This window comes from Etheostoma spectabile, chromosome 13 (genome assembly GCF_008692095.1).
Source record: "Etheostoma spectabile isolate EspeVRDwgs_2016 chromosome 13, UIUC_Espe_1.0, whole genome shotgun sequence".
Lineage (NCBI taxonomy): Eukaryota > Metazoa > Chordata > Actinopteri > Perciformes > Percidae > Etheostoma > Etheostoma spectabile.
In genome coordinates, this window is record NC_045745.1 from 23321536 (window position 1) to 23335651 (window position 14116).

A 14116-nucleotide genomic window follows, 5' to 3' on the forward strand; every position below is an offset into this window, starting at 1 on the left:
AAATTTTCAGTCAGTGTCTTACAAAAATTACATGGTATTAGCTAAATCTGGGTCAATATAAATGATTTTACGCATTATTATTTGACATATTTTGAATCTCTCTCCAACAGGCTTTATGTGCAGTTGCAGTGCTGGCTTCACTGGGGGGCGCTGTGAAATTGAATTGACATCCTGCATGCCAAACCCATGTCAGAACGGTGGGGACTGTAAGCCTGTAGGCAGTGCATTCCTCTGTGGCTGTCCTAGAGGACTCAGGGGACTTGTGTAAGATAAAACCGCCTGCAATCCCACTCACTCATTTTTAAGTCTTAATTACTGATTGTGAAAACAGTGTTGATGTGTTGTGTGCCCTGTATACACAGTATGTACTCAATGACAGTAAGGTTAGTAAGGATTTAGTCACATTAACATCTACATCTCTTCCCGCATATACATTAAAACATGAAATAATATTTGAGGAACTCACACACACATTAGCAACCCTTTACCCACTCTGTTGTTTTAGTTGTTATTGTGTAAGATAAATTAGTGTTTCTGATTTAATTCAGCATAATTTTAGTAGAAAAGCCTATAATCATTCTGTAACAGCCTTCTTAATTACAGCTCTGTAATTGCCTTTGAAATAACCTCTTTAGTCATGTGGTTGTTCAATGGAGCCGCCACTAGAGAGCAGTTTTCCCTCAATGGAGAAAATGGTTCTGCTTTTTAATGAATTTGACAAAGATCTAAAAATGCTTTAAGTTAAATTAAATTAAATTTAGCTTAATAATAAGGAAGGTAAAAAAGGAAGATGTTTTCTTCAGGCAGCAGATTGTTTAACATATTATCAGATTAAGACTGATTCAATTCAATTCAATTTTATTGTATTAATAGTGTCAAATCACAACAGGAGATATCTCAGGACACTTAACAGATAGATTAAGTCTAGACCACACTCTATAATTTTGAACTTCCCAACAATTCCCACCCAAGAGCAAGCATTTGGTGCAAAAGTGCAAATTGAAACCACAGCTAACGCAAACACTGTATTCAGCCACAAGTAGCTGTTGAGTGTAACGGGCTATGGAATAGTTTATTTTGCAGATTACTAAATGAAAACAGCCCATTGAAATATTTGCATTAACAATTAACTTTAATTAAGTATATTGTAGTATTATCAATTGGAAAAAATGTCCCTTTTAAAGCTATATAATAGACTCGGAAATACAAAAAGCTTACTGATCTCATGAAGTTTGTAAGTTAAGGTTTACAGTAATCATGAGGGGATATCATTGGCCAATATATCCAGGCCTTGCTAAGTAAATTGTATATGCTTACTGAGTTTTATAATCTAAAGCAAAACTTCAGTAGTCATACAAGGAAGCTTCCTGCAAAACTCAGAAATGTGTTTTCTTCTTACACGAGACCAACTCTGTATGTTTTGAAAATCTCATCAAGAAAATGTAATTGAAAAGAAAAATTTCTATTTTCCTATTTTTGTCACAGCAGTGACAAAGTGTGGAGTAAAATTACATCTGACTTTTGATTGTAATTTACGACTTAATTCATCTAAGAGCATGAGTGAGTGTGTGTTTTGAAGCATATTTCTTTATATCCAAACCATATAAATGAGGATAATAGGGAATCTATGAACATAATCCCTTGATTTAGCAAAAGAGAGCCCTTTGAAAAGATGATCTCCAAAGTATTTTAGTAGTATAAGTATTTTTTTCTCTCTTTTTAATCCACTGTCACACTGTCATCTTTAATTCCTCTCTTTCACTTTAATACAAATCCTCTTCACAACTACTTATTTATTTGCCTCTGTTTCTGCAGATGTGATGAGGATATCAATGAGTGTGACCAGGACGAGTGCGGAAATAAAGCAGAGTGTGTCAACACGTTCGGGTCGTTCTACTGTAACTGTTCAGAAGGGTACGAGGGTCAGTTTTGTGACGATCAGACACCTGGTGATCCAGGGGACGACACACAGGTATAATATGAGCAACACTGTAGTAATGGGAAAATCACAGTTTCCATTTGAAGTTGTCACGCTCTGATGCAGAAAATACCTTATATTGAGACTGTAAGTCCAATAATGTTACACACTGGGAGAAGGTGCTTATTATTCCCTAAATGACTGTAATTAACAGAGAAGTAACCATAGTCGACAAAACAAATTAAAAAAATTAGGCTGCTTTACAACCGATTGATTTGTTGGCTTTCTTTGTTGTTTTTTTAAGGACATTTAAAGATATCTACTGCTGGAAATAAAGCATTTGTTCCTGGAGCTTACTAATCACATATCCTATTAAAACACAAATCTGTGGAATTAATCATTTCCTCCAAAATACAAGACAATAAATGTGATGCTTGTAATCCTTTTTAGTAGTGAGTAAATATAAATTAAATTTGATCCAACATAACATGATACAATATCGTAATTTTACACCAACAAAATGTCAGTAAGGTTTTTGGTTATTAAACGTTTCTGACATTGGTATTCTTTTCAGCATGTGATGTGTTAATTAACATCAATCTCCTTCCTAAGAATACTTGGGGGTGGAAAGGTCAACTGCACTGTATCTGTGCACTCTACCATCAAACATGCATATTAACTGCAGTTGTCACATTGCTGCATATATCAGCACTAACTTTACAGACTGAAGGGAAAATGCCCAATTTTTACCTTGACGCATTTTCTTTTTAGAAAGGTTTTAATCATGCCAACAGGTTTTATCAGCAAGTTGGAAATATGTGATTGTTCTTTATCTACATGGAAGTGAATTCTAAACATAAAAATCCCCTAAATTGTAGTTGCTATGTTTCCACCTGAAAGTGATTAATTACAGTTTTATCCATGTTTTTATTTTTATTTTTTACCCAGGCGGAGCCGCTGTCTTATGTCGGCCCAGGAGAGATTATTGGCATTGGGGTCCTCGCTTTTGTCATCATCATCCTCCTCATACTTTTCATCGCCTTCAGGAAGAAAATCAAATTTAGGAAAGACTCAGACCCAGGCCCAGGGACTCAGGCTGTGATGAGTGTGTCGGCTATTTCCACAGAAACCAGCTACATGCTGCACAAGACTGGCATGGGGGCAGAAGGGATTGAGTTTAAAGCTGTGCGTGTGTCCGGATCACCAGGGACCACGAGCACCTATGATGAGGTGGGAGGCAGCACTGGGGGCCCTCCCCAGGTCATGGTGCGTCCAACTAGCCACTCCCCTCTACCAGGAGGACTCAGCCACCAGGGCATGAGGAGTGGAGATGGTGACAAGACCACTTCCAGTGAGGGCAGTCAGGTTTGTAAAAGCGTGCATAGGCACTTTTTAGTCATTATAATTGTTTCTGTGTCCCCTGTATCATATAATGACCTTACAGGAATGAAAGACTTTGTCGTGGCAGCTTTTTTGTTAAAATCGCAGCAAATAATATTCATATTTGTTTACTATATACAAATAAGAAAATGAAACGGAATGTCCCATGCAATATCATTTTTATATGATAATCAATTTTCACATCAGCATGGCTTCCAGCTCCTTGTTTTGATGATGTTCTGCTTCTTTAAATCAGTTGTATTCTTTTTATTGTTTGAGACTCTTAATGTTAGTGGTAGTACCTCTAATACCGTTATTCTTCTTAACAGCCAGGGGACAAATAATCATGGTTTGCCCGAAAAAGGTTTCACTGAGTGAACTATGCTTCTATGGCAGGAAATAAGAGTGATGAAAGATTTTTTATATAGACGACAATACAGGACAATGACATTTAAGTATTAATGGAAAACAAATATAGTAGAAGGTACGGTATGATATAAATAGTAACGTTACAAGATTAGGGGAAAAAGTAGTTTTTGTTTTAAGGCACTATGAGAATAAATGAAAATGCTTAACCTTTGTGCCCCTCAGTAGTAGTGTGACAAAAGGCATCAGCTACAAGGACCCAACCTTGGCGGAAAGCAATGCATAGACTTTACCATTTTTCACTATTTTGTTCTCATTCTTCTACAAATGAAATCATATGCATTGTGTTACATGTCATTTAGCTGATGCTTTTGACCCAAAGTAACATAGAGTTGCTATATATGTCACAGGTCGTACGCCACTGGAGCAACTAGGCGTAAAGTGCCTTGCGCAGGGGGATTTAGAATCCAGGTCTCCCACACCATAGGAATGTGTCATATCCACTACGTCACCCCCATACACCACAAGAGAAATTTGAAAGATGCTTTAAAATACATCTTAAAATGCATTTTAGAAGAAAGAACAGTATAAGGATGGCAATATTATGTATTATGTATAATAATATTTTTTGTTATTTTCAAACAAATCCCATAAAAAGATCAAGTCCCTGGCCCTGTCTGTGGCTCTGATGCCCTAAGCCCATTCACTCCAAGTAAATCATCATATGTTGGGTCCATTTTGAATTTTTAAGGGAGAAGAATTATGTAGACTTTTCAATAGAATTATTGACAATACAAAATTTTACTAGACTTATCCCTTTTTTTGCATTGCTGTTTTCTTCCATCTCTACAGTTGAGCAGCTTCCTCTCAGACATGTCTAATGTCCGAGGTGTGGCCAACAGGAGGGGCATAGCAGTGTGCAGTGTGGCACCCAATCTCCCTTCTGCATCGGCTTGCCGCTCAGAGCACAGTCCAGCCCACAAAGTGTCCTGGGAGGGAGAGGAAACAAGGGAGGAAGGGCTGGAGAGAGTGAGAAATGAGAGAGAGGAGGAATGGGGCCAGAGAGCTTTTGAATTCGAGAGAACCCAGAGAGATAACAGTTTACAGGGTAAGATTGCAAAACTTGTGCATGCACATACACACACAGTTTCTGACCTCTGATCAAAAAGGCGCGAAGTACACAGGGCATGAATTCATTATGTTACCACCCATACCATCATCTCCACTGAGAGAGATTATTTCACTGTGGTGCGCTTTTGATCACACATATCAAAGACAATGGCTCAGAGTAAGCAGGAGTGGTGAAAAGTAATACATTTATTTATGATAATATGACTTACTTTTATGTTTTACTGCTGAAATTGGCCATAGTGTTCTCTTGTATCATTAACTCTCTTAGACCCTCTGTGCACTTCTGTTTGAATGGTCAGGGTAATCAGCCAGAACTGATGTCCCATGTTCATGTCCTACTTTTTCTCAAAATGGTTAATCAAAATAGTTGGAGCACTGCCACTCAAAGAAAGTCAACTTGTTTCAAGTGACCTTTGTCAACTACGAGGACAACAACAGAGAGTGAGCAGTGACAAGTAGTTGTCAGATAATTTCAGTCTGATTCAGTTGGCAGCGCCGTCAACAGCAAAAGCACAGTTCCTAGTTGGCGTTCTGTCAGTGAAATAACCACGTTGCATCTCGGTGCTGAGGTAGACGTCACACATTTCGATTCCAACCTGTTGTTTAAATAATATAGCCTGTGGTGCAAATTTCCTGCCCGTTAATTATTTATTCCTTCCTGGGAAAATGGAAAATAATATTGTTTTGCTCCCCTGTTGAGTATATGCATATTAAAAGAAAAGCATGTGCCATTAGGTCACAGTTACATCACAGTCTGTTAATTGAAATGTGATTAAACGAACTAATACTCTCATTATTGGGTTGATTACTCCAGTATTAACTGCCAGTTTAATTAATCAATTCGAAACAGTTTGGTTATTTATTTGCACCACCACATCCACAAACAAGTTAAGTCAATATAGGAAAACAATGTAATTTAAAAAGTGTAAGTTTTAGCGGAGCTACATTGTTGGTGTTCTGTTTTGTAGCTAGTTCATGTAAGGAAAACATATTTGTAGTTTTTCTGTCTCTATCTGCTGATCATTGATAAATACATACATTTGTACAATTCAAACTCAATCTCTGCATTCAACCCATCCTAAGCATTAGGGGAGGTGGCTAGCGACATATTGTCTGGGGAGCAACTTGGGGTATAGTGTCTTGGTTAAGGACACTTTGACATGTGGCCGGAGGAGGCTGGGATCAAACCTCTAATCTTGTGGTGGAGGACCTACACTCTTTATCTCTCACCCACAGCTACCGTCATAAAATGTCATGAATAATGAAATATCTGACAAATACAGATCCCATGTTGCTCAGCTTTTGGCAATTGTGCTCTCAAAAAAGCATGTCTCAGAATAATCATATTGATGTAACCCTTGCAACCCTTTTTTATGTTTAGTTAAAGGTTCATGATTGAATGACTTTGACAGCTAAGGCCTCACAGAAACATCCTAACACCAGTTCCTCTTATAATCCAGTTCCTCTTTATTTGAGGTTTTCCAGTTCAAATGCTACAACTACTACTGTATCAATTACAAATGACAAATTACAGGAAGCAATCTGTGAAGTTGTATTGTTTGCTGAAAAGAGTTCAGACTTGTTAAAGGTGAAGATTAGACCTATGTTTGGCTTTATATTAGTAGCAATACATATTTTCAATTAAAACTAAGGTAAACTGATCTGAATGGAAATATTTGAAAAAAATAATCGAAAAGGTGAAAGGAGCCTAAATATTTGGTTAATATCACAATAACAGTTAATTCAAATTAACTTAATATTGCTGAAGTGAAGTTTTACCTTTTCAAAGCATCAGTGAATGCCAGAAAATGACTCCTGAGGCCTTTTACAATTGGAAAATGTCATGGGATTTAAAATGTTTTAGGCCAGGATGAGTACATGGTTTGGAGTGTTAGTGGAGGATTAGAGCAATGGTCGGGCTGCCAAGATTGGCACAATGCAGAGTAGTCACTGGGACAATACCAAATGAGTGAGGAAAGAAAATTAAATGGAAAAGAAAGAAATAATTATACATACAGTATGTATGTATATATATTTTCTTTTTTTACAATGGTCTCTTTTACAGTGGTGGCCTATGGGGAAAATCTTTTTTGTTCCAATACTGCGAGTGGCCACTGGAAGAAAATTGGCAGAATGGCTGAGTGCTGTTGCATGGGGGCTGTCCCCGGTACGTTAATATAATACTTCCATAGGAGCGTCCCATACAGATGCTTAGGGGTGCCTTGTGCGTTGGTATCTCAGGTTGAGAGCCACTGGTCACTATTTGACGAGTTGGGAGAGCAGTTTGACTCAATTTGTTGTATGAAATAACATTTGGCAGTCTCAGTTGAGTAAAGCTTTCTAAAACAAAATTGCATTGGGTAAAGTGAGACATGTCCTGTATTCAAAAGGAGGTCCTGTATTCTGAAGTGTTCCCCCTCACCTGCATACTGAATTAGACCAGTGGTTATGGTGCTGCCTTTCTTATTTAGTTTGATTGATGGTACTACCTTACTGCTCACATTCCCACAGGAGCATTTTACTTCTTCCATGAATTGGACCATGACCAACTAGCTTGGGCTCAGAAAGCCAAACTTGATATCCAGACATCCTGGCCCTCATGGACAGAGTTTCGGTTTTAAGATGCGCCAAGAACTGACTGCTTGCTTGCAGACTGTCCAGACATTTTAAGAAGATGTGACAGACAAGGGGGACAAAGAAAGGCTGTGTTATCAGAAGAAAGCTGCAAATCCCAAAGCTCTTAAAAGAATACATGCTACCAAAGTACACAATCAAAGAACAGAAAAAGCTGTTTATGAAAGAGCTGGAACAACAGTAATTCAAGATCATGCATGTTCACCCATTACATATTTGCACAGGATTTATGCAGACAGCAGAATAGCACAGGCTATGGGTTTCCATTTTTTTAGATGTGATGCCTGAGTTTTAGGACTGATAACAAAAGGATGATTTTTTTAATACCTTATTTTAAGGAAGAGAAACATGCTTTTCTACAAGGCTCTTTTTTTAGATTTAACAAAATATGCCAAATGTCTCTATTCATCTTAATACAAGCAGCTGTACAATAACTCACATATAGTCTTTAATTACCAAAGTTATGAGGAAATAGTTGATAAAGACTAAGAATCCCAAGCATTCAATTCCAATAAAGGTCAGTACGCTAAGTGTATTGAGTTTCAGCAGAGGAGGCAGTGAAATGTCTGCAAACTGTTTTCTCTTTCTTCTCTTTTTTATTTGTTCCTCTGTCCAACATAAAATGTTTACATTTCTTTTATTCCAAAATTATTTGTATTTTAAGCCCAGACCGTTATTTACGGTGTTATGTATTTCTTTCCCAATTTGAACACTATGTGAAACCAGGCGTTTTATTGATGCTGGATCAGAGGACTCGGTAGAACTATGCACTTGTCTCTTGGTTTAACAGACAGTTGTCACGGCAACATGCTTTTATCTGAAATCATTGTGACACCTGCTCGGCCCCTCTGGCAGTGTTTTGGGAAAACTACGCTGACTTTTAAGCATCTATTTATTTGAAATGTTACCTCTAAAATCATGCAGGTTAAGTGTAACTGGAGGCCCTAAGGCTGGCAGCTTTCTGCAAATGACATTGAACCCCCTGATATTCGGACGATTACAGATGTAGCTCTTTTTAGGTACAAACTTAAAACTTATTTGTTTCGAATGGATTTTATTACGTAGTAGTGGTGTGACAGTTTCCCTCACCTGTTTCTAGGTAACCGTTTCTGATTTTACTGTTTTCTATGTTTCATTCTTTTCATTGTATGATATGTTGTTTTACTCTTGGTTTTTGATGTGAAGCACTCTGGATACCTGCTGTTTACTATAAAGTGCTATATAAATACATGTTGATTGATCATGTATCCTGTTCATCCTGGCTGTTAAGACATCCCTTTAGTGTAAGAGATGGGAAAATCCACCGTTCTTGCTTTGTGCAAAAGTTCATTCCAAATCAAGTGCCTACCCACCTGATTTGGCTAACTACATAGTGGAGTCATGCCAGGAAGGGATCTCTTCACAGCCAGCATGACAGAAAATGCTTCTGAAAGGGGTTTAGAAATAAATAGGTATCTATGTTTTTGTGTGTTTGTACATTAGATGTGCCAGAGCAGGTGAATGAGGCGACATGTCTCTCAGACTCCACCTCTGATGAACACTCCCTCAGTTCCTACACGTCTGAGTCCTTTGATGATAATGGTAAGACTCTTAATGCTATACAACCTAACACACTTTTCACTTTTTACTAGTTTACCACATGCTGTAAGGCCTCTAAAAGTTATACAAAAGTAAGAAAAAGTCAATCTTCAAGTAGACATTGATTCACATTTTTGAGGCACATTCAAACAAAGTCTGGGAACCACAGCTGTAGAAACAGTCCACTTTGCACTTTTGGTCTAGTGCATTACTTGTATTGACATAAAAAATATAAGCTCAAAATAGACTGGTGGAAATGTTTAATGCAAAGTACCTTATTGCAACCAAATCAATATGTGCAAATGCATTTACAGTTAATGCACATGTCTGCATTGAGTCTTCAATTCAATTATATTGTATATGTCTTTTTCCAAGACAACTCAGTAGCATTGATCTTTCCTTGGTTTAAAGTTAGGAAACCAAAACCAAACATCCTCTGATCGTGTGTGTGTGCATGTGTGTGGGTGTGTGTTTTTCAGATAAGGAACCCATGTGGATGCTCTGTTTTCTGTCTTATACTACTACTGTTGCTGTAAAGGCCTTATGTCACTCCCAGCATCCTATAGGACACCACCACAACAACAACACACACACACACACACACACACACACACACACACACACACACACACACCACATGGATACAAACGTGTTGGCAAGAAAAACAAGTCTCCTCTGTTCCCAATACATGTGCACACACCTGCTCATGCATATCCTCCATCGCAGCTCAGTTACACCCAGCACATGAAACCTTACCCTATTCACAAGTGCACTGACATTGTTTCTGTTCTTATTCTTCTTCTTCTTCTTCTCCTTCTCTCTTTCTGTATTCTGCCTAGCCTCCATAGTGACAGTCATACGTCTAGTCAATGATGCTGTTGATAATATTGAAAGTGAAGGTATGAAAGTATATCTTCTGTTAACTCCTATATTACGTTTGTGTCTATCTTCTGATGCCAAAGTGTTTGTTCAGTGGTGTAGCTCTAAGATATAATGTACTGAATGCAGCCAAGCCTCTGTTGTTGTCCTTTCTATTCAAAATAAAACATCCTGCTTAGATTTCCAATATCTGTCTCAGTTTCTGACACTGGATCTCTGTGTGTTTCAATTTCCCCCCTTTGCTTTCTGTTTTGTTTGTCTCAGTCTTTCTCTGACTTTAGATTTCTCTCTCCCTTTGTAGTGTCAAACATGGACAAACAACAGCAGCGGAACAGTCCTGGTGAGTGAGATGCAAAGCAACTGAAAAACATCGTAATAACCTTCTGTCCCTTTGGCTTTATTTCCCAAGCTGTGATCCTGAAACCCAACCTTTTGTGTTCTTTACATTATTTACTCTGAATACTTCTTTTTTTATCATAGCCCATACAGAACATTTTTGTAGCACAATTTCTGCTACCGAGACTTTATAAGGTCCCCGGTTTCCTTTTGGTTTAATAATCAAATATTAATGGATCCTTTTCAAGAATGTCTGTTTACGTTTTGGTTTTATGTTAGACAATGGATATTGTCAGATATGCAATATCAATATCAGCATTAACTTCAATAAATCCAGGATCAGTTAGGGTCTTTACACTTTCCAATTTCAAACACCTCTCTTCAAACACGATCGTGAGTGCTTTAACAAGTAGTAAAACATCCCATCTTCCATAACATTTATTAATATCAAATAGATATTAGGAGCTTGCTTGCTTAATAGTAGAATCAGGACCTTTATTCGTATTAAGATGTGAGTGGAAGATTTGTACTGAAGTAAAATCTGATTTGTAATGAGGTGAACAGAATTCATGTCTGTTATTGTCCATTTGACATATCATTAATCCCTCTTGCATTAGATAACGTGTTTGTGTGTGCAATATCAGTGAGCATGTGTATGTATGTGCATGTTACTTGTTATATATTTTGTCGGCGTGTGTGTATCTGCCTGTGTAAATGTATCCTAAATATGCTAAATGGATCTTTGCCGCCTTCGTCTTTCGTTATCCAGTTGTGTTTTCTACCGTGTCATAATTCACCGTGTTTTTCTGCATTCAGTTTCATCAAAGGCTTCTTGTCCCAATAGATATCACTTTTGTTTTTTCGCTTCACTAACAGCAAGTTGCCACCTGCAGAGCAAGGATGAGATTTGTGTAGAGTTCATCAAAGAGTACATTGTGGATTGTAAGATAAAAAATTGTTTTCCCCTTTAACCTTTCTTTTAAACATATTTCAACCAGAGAGAGGGATTTTCTAGCAGCGTGACATGCAGAACTCCCAAATATCTCTGTCTACGCCTGTCATGCATTATATACCAGGAGCTGGCACCACTTATGAAGTGTACTCTCCATCCCACACAGAGGATGACCCCCCTGGCTCCTCTCTTTTTTTTCACTACTCACAGCTTATTAACCAGGAATTACGCAATCTATTTCTCGAAAGTAGTGGATTAGTGGGGAGATCTGTGTCAGCTCAATTAAAAGCATGAACTCTGTAGAAAAAAAGGAAATTTGTTGACTGGTTAAATTTGCACATTAATAAATTCTCAATAAGAAGTGGAGCAATTACACAACGTATACAAACACGCAGTCCCACAGAACAGGCAGTAAGCTCCATAGTGACACGCCAAGAAACAAAGCTGTTCATGAGCCTCCCGCTGCATCAGAGATACAAACAAACACACACTTACTCTCAAACATGCAGTGCACACTCACACACGCTCTCATGCACATAACAAGCAACACATTTCTAAGAAAATAAAAAGAGATCAAGGGAGTAGATGAGAGCAGAGGAAAAGTTAAAAAGGAGGAACACAACAAGCCAGAGTGTATGCATAAGCTATTCGTTAATGTTAGGAGCATTGGCTGACACTTGTTTTTCTTTAAATTAAAGGAGTTTGTTTATTAGGAGGCAGTCAATTCCAGATTTTGGCACCTTGTGTTTTCTTTTTACACCTAGAGTTAGCCGTTTTGGCTTTATACGGGCAGAGATGGAATTGGCTGTGATGTGAGTAATTGCAACCAATTTCTCCGGTAACGGAAATCAAATTCATTGGCGTTACCACGCATTCCTCCTGTAGATAAGATTGCGATGATACTGTTTTTTAGATGTTAAGTGGTTTATTGATGTGGCACCTTTTGCCAGCTGATCCTATTAGATAGATAATTTAATCCTTGCTTACTTGCTTAAGGCTGTTTGTAGCGTACCACACACATTCAGGAGAGAACTACATATTTCCAGTGATTTGGCAGCGCTACTTTGTCCAGGGAATAAAGCCTCAGGCTCCTAACACAGTATGTTGACTAAAATCCTTTTCTTAACTCTCTTAAGTACAGTAAGTCATCTCTCTACTTGTTCCATTAAAAACATACTATTTCTCACTGCAATTATTATTCCAAACTATTTACAAAAAATAATCTGTATTTGTCTTTTTCAGCATACCGTTTGGAGCCTTCTAGTCAGACTTCGAGCTGGTTGTCACCCTCACGACTGCGTCCACCGGAGGTGGGATCCCATTCTGACCTCAGTGACACCCAGCAGAACATCAGAAGAGGAGGCAGCACGCGGTCTCTCCAGCTGGACTACAAAGCGATGGGCTACGGCGGTGCCAGGGGCCGAGAGCGGAGACCGGAGACCGGGAGGAGGAGCTTCCAGTGGGAGAGGAATCAGTCGGGTGAGTGGGAGAGGAAACGTATCCTGGACAGAGGAGGAAAGAGAACGCGTGACGGGGAAGGTAAGGACACAGGCAACAGGAGCAGAGACATGGGGTTGCATGGCCATGGCAGCAATGAAGACAGCTCCTTGGCTGTTTATGAGGAATACCGAGAGTCCCGACATGACCCAGAGAAAAATGAAGACACAGAGAGCCTTTACGACACTCTACCCCCAACACGTCTAGCCTACGAAGGATACCCGTCAAGTCCCGCGGGCATCAACCTGCACCCTGCTCAACTTTTACCCCCCCTCAGGGCGTGGGACTTACAGACAGAGGAGTGGAGGGGATCACAGGAGGATCGCAGAGGGCTTGACTCCAGCAGTCTGGCAGGTTCTGGGGACGAGCTAGAGAGGCTACTGAACCTGGTGTCCCTTAGAGCCAGGAGAGCCACACGAACAAACAGAGCCTCTACCCAATCTGAACCCTCAACAGACTGGGATGAACTTAAATGAGCAAATCGATTTAACATTCCTTTGTAAATTAAAGAGAGGCAATGACCTGCTCTGATAACACTTGACATTTATATGATTACAACATTGGTCCAACACCTATAAATAATTAAAGGAGAATATTACCATATATACTTTTATTATCCCATATGATTGTCCTGCTGTAAGGAAACCCTCATCCACCACCAATCCCCTGGCTCATTTATAAACTGGAGGAATAGGAGGAAATGTATGTGTTCTCTAGACGCCTTCACCTGTGCTGCATGAGAGTTAGCTGAGATTGGCTTTGAATCAATGCTATTATATTTATTATTTATAAAACCACTGGAACACACAACATCAAAATATGAAAGGAACTAGTCTGTCTGTTTTTAGATGATACCACGGTATGTACGTATGATAGTTAGCTGAGATTGGCTGTGAATCAATGCTATTACATTTATTATTTATAAAACCTCTGGAGCACACAACATCAAAATACGAAAGGAACTAGTCTGCCTTTTTTTTAGATTATACCACTGTATGTACATATGATATTGTTTATTTCATCCTTTGTTCAGTTGAATCGAACACATACAGATACACACAATGATTTTGTTAGCTCATCCATGTAATGTATTTCTTAATTTTATTGGTAAGTGCTCGGGGTGGTTTTGAAGATAACTATTCACTCACATCCCAGACATAGCCTGAGAGACGCTATTAAGATTAGCAGATGTTGATACCAGGAGATTATTATTTATTAATTTCATTATTCTATAATTATTTATTTAATAATTATGCTAGTTATGTTTTGTTAGCTTAAGGTGCTTTAAGCAATGTCCCACATTTTTTAGGCTACAACATTTTTTGTCACATGCAGCAATTGTACGGCCAGAGATACTGCTTTGCGGCAAGCTCTGAGTCACTTCCTTTGTTCTCTGGAGGCGTCGACACCACAGCTGACAGGTTAGGCTCTCCCTGTCAATACAC

At 38.6% G+C, this 14116-nt stretch overlaps 1 protein-coding gene across 2 annotated transcripts in view; it reads left to right on the forward strand.

Annotated features, from left to right (window-relative positions):
* fat3b (FAT atypical cadherin 3b) overlaps positions 1-14116 on the forward strand; it is a 61898-nt gene that overhangs the window by 44868 nt on the left and 2914 nt on the right. Inside the window, exons 45-52 of one of the 2 annotated variants that reach the window (XM_032534541.1) lie at positions 111-264; positions 1816-1972; positions 2867-3283; positions 4517-4772; positions 8912-9010; positions 9847-9906; positions 10188-10226; positions 12417-14116. The exon at positions 12417-14116 is cut by the window's right edge and continues 2914 nt beyond it. In XM_032534541.1, coding sequence (XP_032390432.1) covers positions 111-264; positions 1816-1972; positions 2867-3283; positions 4517-4772; positions 8912-9010; positions 9847-9906; positions 10188-10226; positions 12417-13147 — 1913 coding nt within the window. In that variant the 3' untranslated portion in view covers positions 13148-14116. The remainder of the gene's footprint in view (positions 1-110; positions 265-1815; positions 1973-2866; positions 3284-4516; positions 4773-8911; positions 9011-9846; positions 9907-10187; positions 10227-12416) is intronic. The other variant, XM_032534543.1, reaches the window with a different exon arrangement.